General features: G+C 40.0%; 1 protein-coding gene across 1 annotated transcript in view; it reads left to right on the top strand.

The window, feature by feature from the left end:
* Nucleotides 1-5998, top strand: part of LOC114563863 (aryl hydrocarbon receptor) — a 50242-nt gene extending 44244 nt beyond the window's left edge. The window contains exons 9-11 of the mRNA XM_028590796.1: nt 431-572; nt 937-2530; nt 5534-5998. Of these exons, the coding sequence (XP_028446597.1) occupies nt 431-572; nt 937-2530; nt 5534-5683 (1886 nt within the window). The 3' untranslated portion in view covers nt 5684-5998. The remainder of the gene's footprint in view (nt 1-430; nt 573-936; nt 2531-5533) is intronic.
* Nucleotides 5999-14676: the final 8678 nt, after the last annotated feature.

Below are 14676 nucleotides of genomic sequence, written 5' to 3'. Positions count from 1 at the left end.
CAACACAGATAAAAAATAAATATTTGAAATAACTCGCGAGAGGATGTCAGTCAGTTGGGTCATCAATACAACACCGTGGTCCACTTTCACCCAAAAGTAATTATTACAAACCAAAATAACTTTCATCACCAACTACAAACAAGATTTTGATTGAAATAGTTTGTGTTGATATTCATCATTGATTCCCCCCCTGATCATAACTTGCTGTCAGCAAACCACAACTTCCACTTGTTCCCAAGAATTAACAGGATTTCTGTTGATTGATTTTCTATTAAATACCCCCTTAATGACATTTGGAGCCAAAAATGCAACGTACAGCTTTGGACATCTGTCACGGCTGAAATAAAGTGCTTTCAGTGGGTTTATATTTATTTTAGTATCCAGTATCCAGTTCACTCACTTTACCTGTGGTTGTGTTCCGTATTTTCAGTGATGAAGACTGGAGAGAGTGGTCTGACTGTGTTCAGGCTCCTCACCAAAGACAATCGCTGGAAATGGGTCCAGGCCAACGCCAGGCTGGTGTACAAGAACGGCAAACCAGACTACATCATCGCCACCCAGAGGCCTCTTTTGTATGTTTTACAATCCCTTTATGTTGTGTTGTAGATCAACAAAATGTACCAGTTGCATTCAATGACAAACTTGCAGCAAGAGAACCTTGATATAATATCAAAGTTTTTATGGGCACAAATTATAATTGACTGTGTGTTTGGATCGGATTCTTGAATCCGATTCATCCAATGTATAGTTCTCAATTATGATGTGACACAAAATCAAAATTTTAAGACACCTTAAAAAAAAAATATTAAGACACCTTAAATCATGGAAAAAGGGGTAAGCACCAAACCAGAAACTCTGCCAGAAACAAAGCTAGCAACTTTGATCCTAAATAAATGAATTGTCTCCAGTAAATAATCCTGTTTTCCGTCTTTATAGGGATGAAGAGGGAGGAGAACACTTGCGCAAGCGCTCCATGCATCTACCCTTTACCTATGCTACAGGCGAGGCCCTGCTCTACCAGTCCAACCATCCCATAGCAGCCTTTATAGATGAAAGCCCAGAGAAAAATGGTAGCAAGTCAAAAAAGAGCCGGGCTGAAAGGCTGGAGAGGGAGGGTGTGGACCCTGGCTCTCTTCTGGGAGCACTCATGAGTCAGGATGAGTCGGTGTATGTTTGTCAGCCTGCCCTAGAGCCCAAAATGTCATTCCATAGCTTCTTTGGTGACCAAATGGGCTTCTCTGACTCTGAACCATCCAGCTTGCACAGGAGCTGGGACGAGCCAAGCAATGGCGAACTGGGTCCAGGCGTCCCAGAGCCAGTTGCCAGCTTTGACCCGCTGCTGGCTACTCTGGACTCCCTCTCCCTGGAGGGCCACGGCCTTGCGGATTCGGACGAGGGGGGTTGTTCAAACGGCGAGCTGTTTGGAGCTCTGGAAGGGCTGGGGCTGAGTGCCGAGGACCTGGAGCTGCTGCTGCTGGACGAGCGGATGATCAGAATTGAGATGGACCCCGAACGTGTGCCCAGCTTGGACGACCTGCTGACAAACGATGAGATCCTCTCGTACATCTACGACTCCATAGAGGGCAGGGTTGATTCCACCGAGCACGGAGGACCGGTGCCTCCCAGTACTGCCTCGGTGACAGCCACAACCGTGTCGCTACCTGAAAGTAATGCCACTTCGGACACTAATGTGCAAATGCAGTTTCCTCACCATAAGCCTCCCCCGGTGGGGCAGGCTCCCATCGTCCAGCTGTCCCAGCAGATGCAACAGCACCTCAGCATGCAAACAGGTAAAGGTGCGCGTGACTGGGGCCAGCAGAGTGACCATTTGGCGAGCACGGTAGTTAACGGAGAGCTGCAATCGTTCACCAATGGACAATGGACAGCCCAAAACATTCTAGTCACTGCAGGGATACAACTGGAACACTTTAAAACACAACCGAATATTTTCAACGGCAAGGCCTCAGAGCTGGACGGAGAGCTTCATCAGCAGCAAATGCATCAACGTTACCTGCAGCAGCAGCCCAGGATGCAGAACCATCTCTCGCAGCAGTGCCAAGCCAAACGGAAGGCAGCCAACCTCAACGGACTGTGTGGCGTCTCCAGCACTGAGCATTCGGTGGGGAAATCCCTGTGGCAGGACTACGGATTCAGCGAGAGTCTGGGCAACAGCTCCTGCATCGATAACGGCCAAAAACCTCTGACAAACACCTCACTAGATTCTTGCATGGATTATAGCATGCCCGATGTTGACAATGGGGATTACACTGTTAGTGGAAGCGGTTTGTTTGGGAGGAGTGGACCGCAGCACGGGGCCGACTCCACAGTGTCCTCCTTCCAGGGGATGAACCATAAACAGCAGCAGGAGCAGATCCCAGTTCCTTTGGCTCAAGTCATCTCCAGCCTGTCGCAGTGCCCGCCCCCCAACGCCTCCCTGGAGCAGATCCTGGGGGTAGGCAAGCCCTGCCGGCAGTTGGACCCGTATGGCGTGGTGACCTCTGAGATCCCTCATGACCCCAGTCCCAATAAGGTGAGGGTGCTTGTGGCCGGGTCAGCTCGGTTGGTAGAGCACGCGCTAGGGCTGGGCAGCACGGTGGCCCAGTGGTTAGTGCTGTGGCCTCACAGCAAGAAGGTTCTGGCTTCAAATCCAGGCCTTTCTGTGTGGAGTTTGCATGTTCTCCCCGTGTCTGTGTGGGTTTTCTCCAGGTTCTCCGGTTTCCCCCACCACTAAAAATATGTTCCCCTCCCCCTCCCTAACTAGCTGATGTGTGGTGAGCGTTCTGGCGTCGCAAGGCGTTGTATGGCTGCCGTGCATCACCCAGGTGGGTGCTGCACATTAGTGGTGTTAGAGAGCAGTCCCCACCCCCCCCCCCAAATGCGCTTTGAGTGTCTATGATAAAGCGCTATATAAATGTAATAAATAATAATATGGAGAAAATCAATATCATGATATTTTTGACCAAATACCTTGATATCGATACCGCAACGATATTGTAGTGTTGACTATTGGTGCAATGATATTTTTGATAAATAATCATCAGTAATGTGGATATAATGACTAAGTGGGTAAAGGCAAATAACAGAACAGTTAAAAATAGTCTGGTAAATTCAGAAAATGACATCACTTTACTGTAATTCAGCCTTTAAAACCAGGAAAAGGCAACACTTATGCCATATTATGATATTACGATATCCAAAATCTATATCTAGTCTCATAAAACACTGCTGCAAAATGACCCATACTGTTGGGGAGATGGTTCTTAAAAGCTTTCAAATGATCATGTATTATTATTATTATCATGTCTTAAGTATTCTTTACATTTAACCACACTAGTACACTAGTACACTTTTGTCTACTGCTAGGGCTGAACAATTAATTGGAATTTTATCCAAATCGCGATATGGACAAGACAAGCTTTATTTATATAGCACATTTAAGCAACAAGGCAATACAAGTGCTATACATTAATCATTTCAGAGCTTTGTAAGACTGAAGTACTTTTATTGAATAGTATACAAATATGTGTATTTGACAAATTCCTGACATTTTTAAATGTAGTTACACAGATGTGGTGATGTATGCTACCTTTGTCTCGCAATATATGGGGTATTAAAGAATCATCTTTATTCAGAGTCATCACGGGCAAAGTATAGAATCATATGGTGACTTACTCTAGCTTGTGCACACAAATTTACCGAATATCTTTGTATCTCGTAAAATATGTGTAATATATTTCAAATGTTGCGTTGTACAGTAGGGTATACTAATCCAATAAATGTTTGCTAATTGGATCGAATCCGATGAATCATTAGTGGCAGGCCGAACATGCCAGAAGAGGAACATAGTTGCCAGTCAGAGGCAGAGACCTAAGAAGTACATCTGTGTCTTGTTTGTTTTGGTCCTTCAGGGTCATAACTCAATATGCAGAGATTGAAAAAAAAGCACAGTGTGCGGTGACCTTAAAAAGCATGGAAGCACTGCGCTGTTGTTTTTATTCGCTGCAGAGACAGAAAGTGTTTGCAGACCGGATGAGAAGAGATGTAGTGCTGAGTTCTTCAACGTCATACACAAACAATGTGGCACGAGATTTCCAAGACTGTTAAAAATGTATTCAGTAAACAGCTGTTTATTAAACAGGCAGCTGGATATGTAGTATTTCTATATGATTCTATGCAAAATAAAAAAATAAAAAAACCACTTAGTGCTGAAACACTAAGTGGTTTAATGGATTTGTCAATGGACGGAAAACAATGACAGTTCTGATAATGAATTGTTTCTGTAATGGATGGATGGATGGAGATAGATAGATAGATAGATAGATAGATAGATAGATAGATAGATAGATAGATAGATAGATAGATAGATAGATAATCAACATGTATCAAAACTACCCACCCAATACATAGTATGTCAAATGCAGGATGCTAAAAATAAAAATAAAAGGATGTTCTGTTGCATCCGGTTACATTTTGCAGTATGCCAGCCAGCATTCTTTTCTGACTAATCTGACATACAATCCTGGGTCATCATGTAGCATACAGCATGTATAAGCATGAGGGTCAAAGTTCAAGGTGCAATGTAATGTAAAGTATGTCTCAATTCTATGCTTACTGCATGCAACAGTACGCACTTTGTATTACTTTGTAATACTTAGTATTTGAAACTCTATAGCTATAATCAGTCTTGTATGAAGTACTTGAAAGCAATACTTGAGTAAAAGTACAAGTATGTTACCAGACAATGACTTTGGTAGAAGATAAAGTTACCTTTCAGAACATTACTTCAGTAAAAGTCTTAAAGTATCTGATATTTACTGTACTTAATTATCAAAAGTCATTTTATGATATTAAATGCACTTAAATATTCAAAGTAAAAGTAAAAAAAATAAAAGAAACTTTGATTATGAACTTTATTGTGGCTTCCTTACATTAAAGCATAATATTCAGGGTTTCCATACCTTCTTAAACATCAAGTCTGACATCAACAAAGAGAAAAACAGAAACATAATTTTATTTTTGTGAGAAAGAATCTTTCATTTCCAAAGAACATAAACATTTCTTACGAGTAACGAAGACGCTGAGGGGAAATTAATTGGAGTAATAGTATACATTTTATTTAGGATATGCAGTGGAGTAAAAGTATACATTTTATTTAGGATATGCAGTGGAGTAAAAGTATACATTTTATTTAGGAAATGTAGTGGAGTAAAAGTTTCCAGAAATATAGATAACGGGGCGCCTGGGTAGCTCACCTGGTAGAGCAGGCGCCCATATGCAGAGGCCCAGTCCTCGATGCAGCGGCTCAGGGTTCGAGTCGGACCTGCTGCCATTTGCTGCATGTTTTCCCCCTCTCTCTTTCTCTCTCTCTCTCTCTCTCTCTCTCTCTCTCTCTCTCTCCCCCCCCTTTCCTGTCTACAGCTGTCCTGTCTATTAAAGGCTAAAATGCCAAAACAAATTATCTTAAGTACAGATACAAATTCTACTTAAATACAACACAACACTGGCTATAATGTCCTTTTTTTGCCCTGTGCAGATGGAGAATGGCTGCATCCTGAACAGTACTTACCCAGGAGGCTGTGCTCTGCCTAATAGAAACGGAGCGGCGCCCCCTACTGTCCAGATGCCCGGCCCTGAGACTTTGTCCAGCCTCCCCGACCCACCAGCCAGCGGGTTCTACCTCTGACCAGCTGCCCTGCAACAGTCATGCAGCAGGACTCTGTTAATGGCCAGAAAGACACAATGACCACAGGACCAGCCTTATACATCTAGATACCACAACAAACAATGCTGAATAAACGTAGGCCTATAAGTTTTTTTTTTTTTCTTTCTTTCTTTTGTTTCCAATTTGTATTTTATTTTTGTGTGCGTATGTTGTATTTCAAGTCATATTATCATACGAGTCCTTTGTTTACAATAATGCAGTCAAGAGTGCTCAGTTGAGTTTATTTGAAGTACTACAGTGAGGTAAATATGAGTTTTTAAAGTTGAGTTTCACAAATCTGCGTTCAGATACAACACAAAGCAGAAATAAGAGTTTAAAGCAAATTAAAAAAAATATATGAATAGTTCTATTATTTAATATTTAAATCTAAAAAACACACACACACATCTGTCATTTCATGTAGGATTTTGATATATTTTGTACACAGTGTAAGAGCAAGATAAAAGGAAGCGATGTCCTATAAAATATAGATATACTGGGTTAATAGTGGGTGTTTGGTGTTACTGGTTTACCAGTGGAAGCTGAATATACACATTAAATATCACTTTATTTGTAGATTAAGGGATTGGTTGATCATCACAAAATTAATTGATAATTTTAGTCATTTTTCAAGCAAATATACCAAACATTTGTTGGTTCCAGCTTCTCAAATATCAGAATTTGCTGCTTTTTTTCCGTCTTATATGGAAGTCAGTTGAATCTTTAAGTGTTGGACTGTCGGTCGGTGGGGGAAAGAGACGTGACGTACAACTCTGGGAATTGTTTGACTTTTTCTAGACGAAACCATTAATCAAGACAACAACTGCAGCAGACTGAGCGATAACGGGAGTGATCGTTCATTTGCGGCCCTAAATTGTGAGATGCGAAAGCAATCGAACAGAAACAAAGAAACTGAGGCGAACAGAGGTTGTTGTAGGTTTCCACTTCATGAATGTACATAGGAGTATTAGTATCTGACCAAGTATCAAATGCAGTTCTTTTTCTCAGATATTTTCAGATTTTCATACTTTTGTTTTTAGAATCACTTGATTCGCTTTGTATCTGAACGCACCATAAAACACACACCCAAACGCACTCTTATCCCCGCCAGTGCAACTCCAACGTGATTACAGGTTTTTGTTACTGGCAGGCGACAGCATCGCTCATAGTTTTTTCCGTCATGCTACAAGAATGTAATCTCTCAGCGTTCGGTGATTTCTTTGTTGAACTCGTCAACAACGAGATTAATCCATGTACGTTGGAGCAAAAGTATAGAATATGGAAAATTATGGCTAGAAATATCCTGCACTTTATTTCAAGCACCCACTTAATGCAAACGTGTAGTCGGGGATACCGGGGTTATGAAAGACAACCTGTTTATCTTTGAAGCTACTGATGCAACATGGACCAGTTTGCATTTTTTATTTTTTATTTTGAGGCACATTTCAGGTGATGGGTTAATGTCCTCACAGGCACAAACACTTCCCTACAACTTTTCATGTCATCGTTTTTTGATCTTTCTCCACTTGAATTATTTTTGTCGTTGATGATGTTGATTGGACATCTGGATGAGTTTTCTTTCCTTATTTTGGTTAAAAGTTGAAGTGACTTAAGTAGAAGAAGTCCACTTTTTTAATTTAAATTTAATTATCTGTATTTATATGCAGCAAGTACACATTCTTGATTGTTTTGAAGTCAATGTGTAAGACATGCTCTTGTACAAAAAAAGAAAAAGAAAATGTAATGCTTTGTCATCCTCTTAGCTACATGTAAGCAGTGGTTGCACCGGCTCTCCAGAGGGAATCAGTGAATCCAGACACAACTCCATCACATTACAGTTTGAGGTTTTTAAAGGAAAAGTCCGACATCTTTGTGAAATCCTCTGGTGTGCTTGTGCTGTCTCGTGTAGAGTTGGAGAAAGCGAAGACGGATACAAACACACACAGAGAAGAACTGAAATCCATCTTTTAACCTGACAAAATGTCCGACTTTTCCTTTTTAAATGGTAGAAAGCTTGGCGATATATATCAGGTCCATAAATTTCAGGTGTGCGCAGCATCTCAGAGCAGTTTCCAGAATGGCAAACACTGAAAAACCAAATGTGAGTATTAAAAAGAGAAGGATACAGATCTGAATGTTTCTTGTACATAGCACAAAAAAATGACTGGGAAATGATGCAGAGTACAATTATTTCATCGCGAAGAGATGCTGAAAAGAGATTTCCATTTAATTGTTCAAACAATGTCATTACTATTGGTATTAATATTATTGTTCTATGTTTTATGTTGAAATGTGATACACACGTGGTTACATGTCATTCGAATTGACTTGTTTCTTTCCCTTTCGTTTTATTGCAGCGGAAATGTTTGCTATATTTAATATGATTGGTGTGACTTATTAACAATGTGAAGAGAAAAAAAAGATGTGTATATAAAGGCAAAGGAGCTTTGACAAATACACAACAAGTCCTCCAAACCATACGGCAATACAGGTTGTTTATCCCTTCCCTGTAAAACGGCCCACAGGAGCGTTTTCCATCCTCGTATCTAAAACACAGAACTTACCAGTTGAGATTTTTAAACCGTAGACTGTATATAAAGATGGACGACGCAGCTCCACTTCCTCCCACTGTACTGTACAAAAGTGAAGCAAAAATATCCCGGAATACGGGTGCTGCCATCTTGTAATTTTGGAGCCAGAGTCTGCGCAGTAACTAGTCTATATCCACGATGTTCCACTTCCGGGATTGCTCCGTTGCCGCCGGAAATTCCGCCCCATATCACTCTTTTCTGCCAGATGTCCATTACCTTTCTCTTCCTTTGTGTTGGAATTTTAAACTCTGGTGGATTTCTGAGGACTATGGTTAACTGCTCCTCAGATCTCTGCAGGGGAAATCCAGACAGCTAGCTAGACTATCTGTCCAATCTGAGTTTTCTGTTGCACGACTGAAACAACTTTTGAACGTACACATGTTCCACCAAAACAAGTTCTTTCCCGAGTCTATTTTGCAGAGGCACCGTGGCTTCATCCGGCGCTTAGCACTGCCCAAGATAATTGTGATTGGTTTAAAGAAATACCAATAAACCAGAGCACGGGTTTCTCTCCCATCCCGGGATGCTGTGTGGACTAGCCAGACCCTCCTCCGCAGCGCTGTGGAGGTCTCGAGACTAGCCCAGTAATGATCGGGGCAGTGGAGCCCCGGTAATGAAGTCCCGCCCAGTCAGTCTGTCAATTATGCAATTTTCATAGCATCAAATAACTAATTCAAACCAAACTGATCAGAAAAATTTAACACTTGAACAAACATCAGTGTGATCAGAACTACCTTAAAATGACAGAGACCAACTTTTGACATGTACTTTGATTTCTTTTTTTTAGTTAGGCCCATCTCCCACCTGCTAACATTATGACCTATAGTGCAGGCAGCCACCATGGGGCGATCCAGATGTTTTGGCTTCACTTATACAGTCCATGCATCAGCTCGTTTTAAACGCATCGCTAACGATGTGAAACAGTCGCAGGTCGGTTACGTTTAGGCACCAAAACTATTTAGTTAAGTTTAAAAAAGGATTGTGGTTTAGGTTGAAATAATGGTCATTTCTCATTTCTCACATTTCTTTACTTCCGGTTACCAGAGGTGGAAAGTTACGAATTACAATTACTCACGTTACTGTAATTGATAGTAACTTTTCAAAGTAGAATTTTTAAAATGTGTACCTTTTACTAAAGTAAATATAATGGTCTCTAACGTTTTGTATCGTCAGCAAACTAAAATGGAAAGCGGCGTTGTGCCCTCATTAAATAACAAAAGTAAAATAAGTATAAATAGGACGACCATAAAATGAAAGAAGATCCAAAAGAAATCTCTCCCCACTGTTAAAAAGTAACTAAGTAACTTTTACTGAGTACTTTTTTTACTTTTACTTGAGTAGATTTTCATACTGGTAATATTACTTGTATTTGTAAAAGTTCATCAAAGTAATAGTACTTATACTAAAGTAGAATATTTTTGTACTCTTTCCACCTCTGCTGGTTACACACATTTTCTCAGTGTTTTTTGCCCCCAACGCCGCCTTCCAGACAGCGCTGCCTGGAAGGCGCCGTTGGGAGGCACTGTTTAGGGTTAGGGTTAGGGTTAGGGGTTAGGGTTAGGGTTAGGGTTAGGTGCCTTGAAGGCAGCGGTCACAGCGCTGTCTGGAAGGATAAGTTGGGGGCGAAAAACACCATCGAGCTTACACACGTGCCGAAGAACGTGAACATATAGTTCCATTTTTTCCATAATGTAAAAAGAAAAAAGAAAAAAAAGGACTCAAACCCTGTTCTTCTGGGTAAATGTCCTGCGTTTGTTATTGTTCGTCACATTACTTCCTGCTTTGCTCCAATCATAATTATTACGGCCGCTAGAGGGCGCTGCCACTATGAACGGAAATATGAGTCGTAACTGCTGCTTTAACAAACGACATATGTGGCGTTTTTCAGGGGAGGACATGTCTTCAAATACAGGGATATACATAGTTTTATGTCAAGTCACTCGTTTCGAGCACTATTTTTTTTAAAACACATGCTTATCAAACTTTTTTTTTGATTATTAGCTCTTTTCTTTTAAATTGTGAATAGTACTCTCATTACACTGGACTCTTATGACAGCCTGAAAATGGTGCCATACTACTGAGACTTGTTAAATAGGCTATATTGTTGGAGAGTTTTAATTTTGTCTTTTATTTAGCCACGGTAACTTGAACATGCTGACAGGACAAGGTGTATGTGTTGCAGATTTGACCCGTGTCCTTTGACCGCTATTTTGAAATGTATTTCTTTTTTTTCTTTTCTTTGAAATAAAGGATTTCACAAAAGTGAAAAACACAAACATCTTGCAAGCATATAACTGAAGCGTCTGCCTCTCTGAGCCCTCCAGTTTTCTACTCACTCGGACAGTAAACAGCAGGGGTTTCCAACCGGACTCCTTACTCTGGACCCCTGACGTGTAAAGGTGCTATGTGTGGCATTTTAACATCAATAAATCGTTACCACATTAACGCTGAGAAGTCTGTGTGATTACTGTAGTAAAGTATGATGGTGGACTGGTAGCTGGAGAAGTGCCGGTTCCTGGGCACTGCCAAGGTGCTCTTGAGCAAGCCACCGAACCCCCCAACTGCTCGGGGCGTCTTTCCATGGGCAGCTCCCTCACTCTGACATCTCTTCATTAGTGTGTATAGATACTGAGCATGTGTGTGTAATTCAGGCCTGTGTGTAATGTGTGTAATAACAACATTGTAATTTCCCCTTGTGGGATTAATGAAGTATATTATCATTATTATTACTTTATTTTAGAAACTGGAAACGATCCAAACAGTGCTGTGTTTACTCAGCTCATTTCAGCTGAACTTGTAGGCCATTATATTAATGGGTAGTTTAATTTATAATAAAACATTGTACTTTATAAACTACATGTGTTTTGTTTGCAAAAATCTTAATTTGTGAAGTAACTAGTAACTAAAGCTTTCAGATGAATGTAGTGGAGTAAAAAGTACAATATTTGTCTCTGAGATGTAGCGGAGTAGAAGTAGAAAGTGGCATGAAAAGAAAAGACTCAAGTAAGTACCTCAAATTTGTACTTAAGTACAGAATGTGAGTAAATGTACTTAGTTACATTCCACCACTGCTACCGATCATTCCACAAAGATGCTAATTCTTCATCAGAGGGTCACAGAAAGTGTCTTCTAGTACTGTACTTCAGTACACATTTCAGGTACTTTACTAAAGTGTTTTACACTTCTACTCCACTACATTTATCTGACAGCTTTAGTTGCTTTGCTTAAAAACATTTTTGCACACAAAACATAAAGTGCTGCTGAAATAATTCAGAATCAGAAAGCAGTTTATTGCCACAGTCCACAGGAACGGCGTGGATTTGCCTTGATGATTGGGTCCATACATACAAATAAACATATGAAACAATAATAAGAATAAACAAAAGTCAAAACAGAGACAAATATATACAAAGTAGTTGTTGATTAGTCAATTTATTGGCAGGGTGGAAAGATTAGAAACATATTCTACTTAAGCAAACGTACTATTATATAAGTAAAATTACCCGTATAAAAATCTACTGAAGTAAAAAGTAGTTAACATTACAATTTACAAATTTAATTTATTGAGTACTTTTTAACAGCAGAGGGGAGATATAAATCTTTATATTTATACTTATTTAATATCTCATTCATACTTATTTAATGAAATCACAGTCTGTGGCGATTATTTAAGGGTCCAGAGCCAAAAAAGTATACAAAAGAAAGTGACTAAAACCATTTTGATTTGAGTTCGTTGACAGATATTTTCCTTTTTTTATTTCTTTTTTTTACTCAGTAAATCAGATTTGGTTTAAAATGTAGCAAAGTACAACACTACTAAAAAGTAAAAGTACACAAAAAACGACTTAATTACAGCAACACTAGTAATTGTAATTTGTTACTTTACACCTCTGTGTATCAGTTAACAGAAAATAAAATGGCCTTATAATATCTTAATGAAAAGTCCAAATGGTTCCAACCACTGACCAACCATGACAGTTTAATGTAATGTTAACACATTAAGCTAAATAGTTTAATAATAAGGCCTTCTAAGGTATACACATAAATTTTCCTGATTATACTCACATACTTTTACTTAAAGGTGCTGTAGGTAGGACTGTGAAGATCCAGGACTTAGCCAAACAATTTGAACATCGAAAACTTCTCAGTCCCTCCCCCCCTTTCTGCTAAAGCCCAAAATGGTCTCCTAAGCCCCTCCCCCCACAAGGGAGAATGAATGTGTGTGCCTGAGCTGTGATTGACACGCAGTTAGACACCCCCACCTGGCCCTGATTGGTGCATCTGAACAAGGAGTGGTGGATTTTTGCAAATTGCACTACAAGCTGTAGGTGGTGCCAGAGGAGCTGGATTTTTTTTTTTTTTTTTTTAAATTACCTGCTTCATGTAGTTCTACTGGAACATAGGGTCAGTTTCAGCAAATATGACAGAAAGTTAGTTTTATAAGTCTAACCTACTGCACCTTTAAGTAAGGTTTTCATTGCAATTCAATTTACTTGTAAAGGAGTATTTTCACAGTGGGGTATTACGAGTAGTTTTTACTTAAGGAACAGAACATATTTCTCCACTCCAGAACAATGTTTACAGCTCACAAGTCAGTCCAGGGATCACTTGAGGTTCAGTGTTCAGTGGAGTTGTCTTCTTAAATACAAGTCTTCTGTTGTGTCAGTTTAGTTTCATCCTTCACCTCGAAGAGCCTTTTACTTTCCTTTCAAGCAAACAGAGACTCGTGCATTCTGGTAGCGATGATGTTGTTGATGGAGTGGGCCCGACGTTGCAGCCGCTGCCTACAGACTTCACTGTGATGCTTTGTGATCAGCAGGCAGCCAGAGGGGAGCAGTGGCAGTGTTATCAGGCGTTGAAGGGACACACCGTCACAATAAGGTCTTCGCACCGATGCAGGCTTCTTACAGTTCAGTAACCCACTTTGTCACACACACAGACACTGTTCTTCATATCGTTAGTGGTGCAGCTAAAAGCTGAGCAACATGGGATCCATTGGGTCGAATCATAATTACAAATTACTGTTGGAAGAGGGAAAATCTCACTAACATCCCTCTAACACTCCTACAGAAACTTAGCCATGCAGTCCTCATCCGTAAACCTTAAAACAATACCTTTTTACGTACAGTTTAAACCAGGGGTTTACCAGGGGTCATTTTTAGGCCAAGGACCCCTCAGCTGAAAGAAAGACGGAGCAGGGACCCCTTACTATATATAATGTATACAATAGAGCTGCGTATTAAACTGAGCCTACAATAACGTGCAGGGCTGCCGAGGGCCATTAGATATAATATATAGAATATTTTTATGGTGCATACTAGGGGTGGGAATCACCAGAGGCCTCACGATACAATGTCGTCATGAAACTTATGTCACAGTACGATATAATTGCAATTTTAAACATATTGCAATATTCTGCAATTTATTGCAATTTATTACCTTTTCTCCAACTTCCAATTTTTCCCAATTTCAAATGATGTCCCCAAAAGGAAACTTTGTCAACATCTCTTTTATCTAAAATGATACATTCTCACTTCACTTTTGTTGCTGCAAAATGTGATCGTCAAGCAGACAAACTGACCGACACGTATATAATAAAAGATCTATAATTGGCGTCTGTGTACAATTATTTCATCGCGAAGAGATGCTGAAAAGAGATTTCCATTTAATTGTTCAAACAATGTCATTACTATTGGTATTAATATTATTGTTCTATGTTTTATGTTGAAATGTGATACACACGTGGTTACATGTCATTCGAATTGACTCGTTTCTTTCCCTTTCGTTTTATTGCAGCGGAAATGTTTGCTATATTTAATATGATTGGTGTGACTTATTAACAATGTGAAGAGAAAAAAAAGATGTGTATATAAAGGCAAAGGAGCTTTGACAAATACACAACAAGTCCTCCAAACCATACGGCAATACAGGTTGTTTATCCCTTCCCTGTAAAACGGCCCACAGGAGCGTTTTCCATCCTCGTATCTAAAACACAGAACTTACCAGTTGAGATTTTTAAACCGTAGACTGTATATAAAGATGGACGACGCAGCTCCACTTCCTCCCACTGTCCTCCACCAAAATATCCCGGAATACGGGTGCTGCCATCTAATTTTGGAGCCAGAGGTAACTAGTCTATATCCACGATGTTCCACTTCGGGATCCGTTGCCGCGGAAATTCTGCCCCATATCACTCTTTTCTGCCAGATGTCCGTTAAGAATTTTAAATTGTGATTGGTTTAAAGAAATCCTCAGAATAAACCAGACAGCTAGCTAGACTATCTGGGAAACAACTTTTTCATGTTCCACCAAAACAAGTTCTTTCCCGAGTCTATTTTGCAGAATGTAGCATTAAGATAATTGTGATTGGTTTAAAGAAATTAA

The sequence above is a fragment of the Perca flavescens genome, chromosome 11 (assembly GCF_004354835.1).
Source record: "Perca flavescens isolate YP-PL-M2 chromosome 11, PFLA_1.0, whole genome shotgun sequence".
Classification (NCBI taxonomy): domain Eukaryota; kingdom Metazoa; phylum Chordata; class Actinopteri; order Perciformes; family Percidae; genus Perca; species Perca flavescens.
This window is presented reverse-complemented; position numbering and strand designations above follow the sequence as displayed.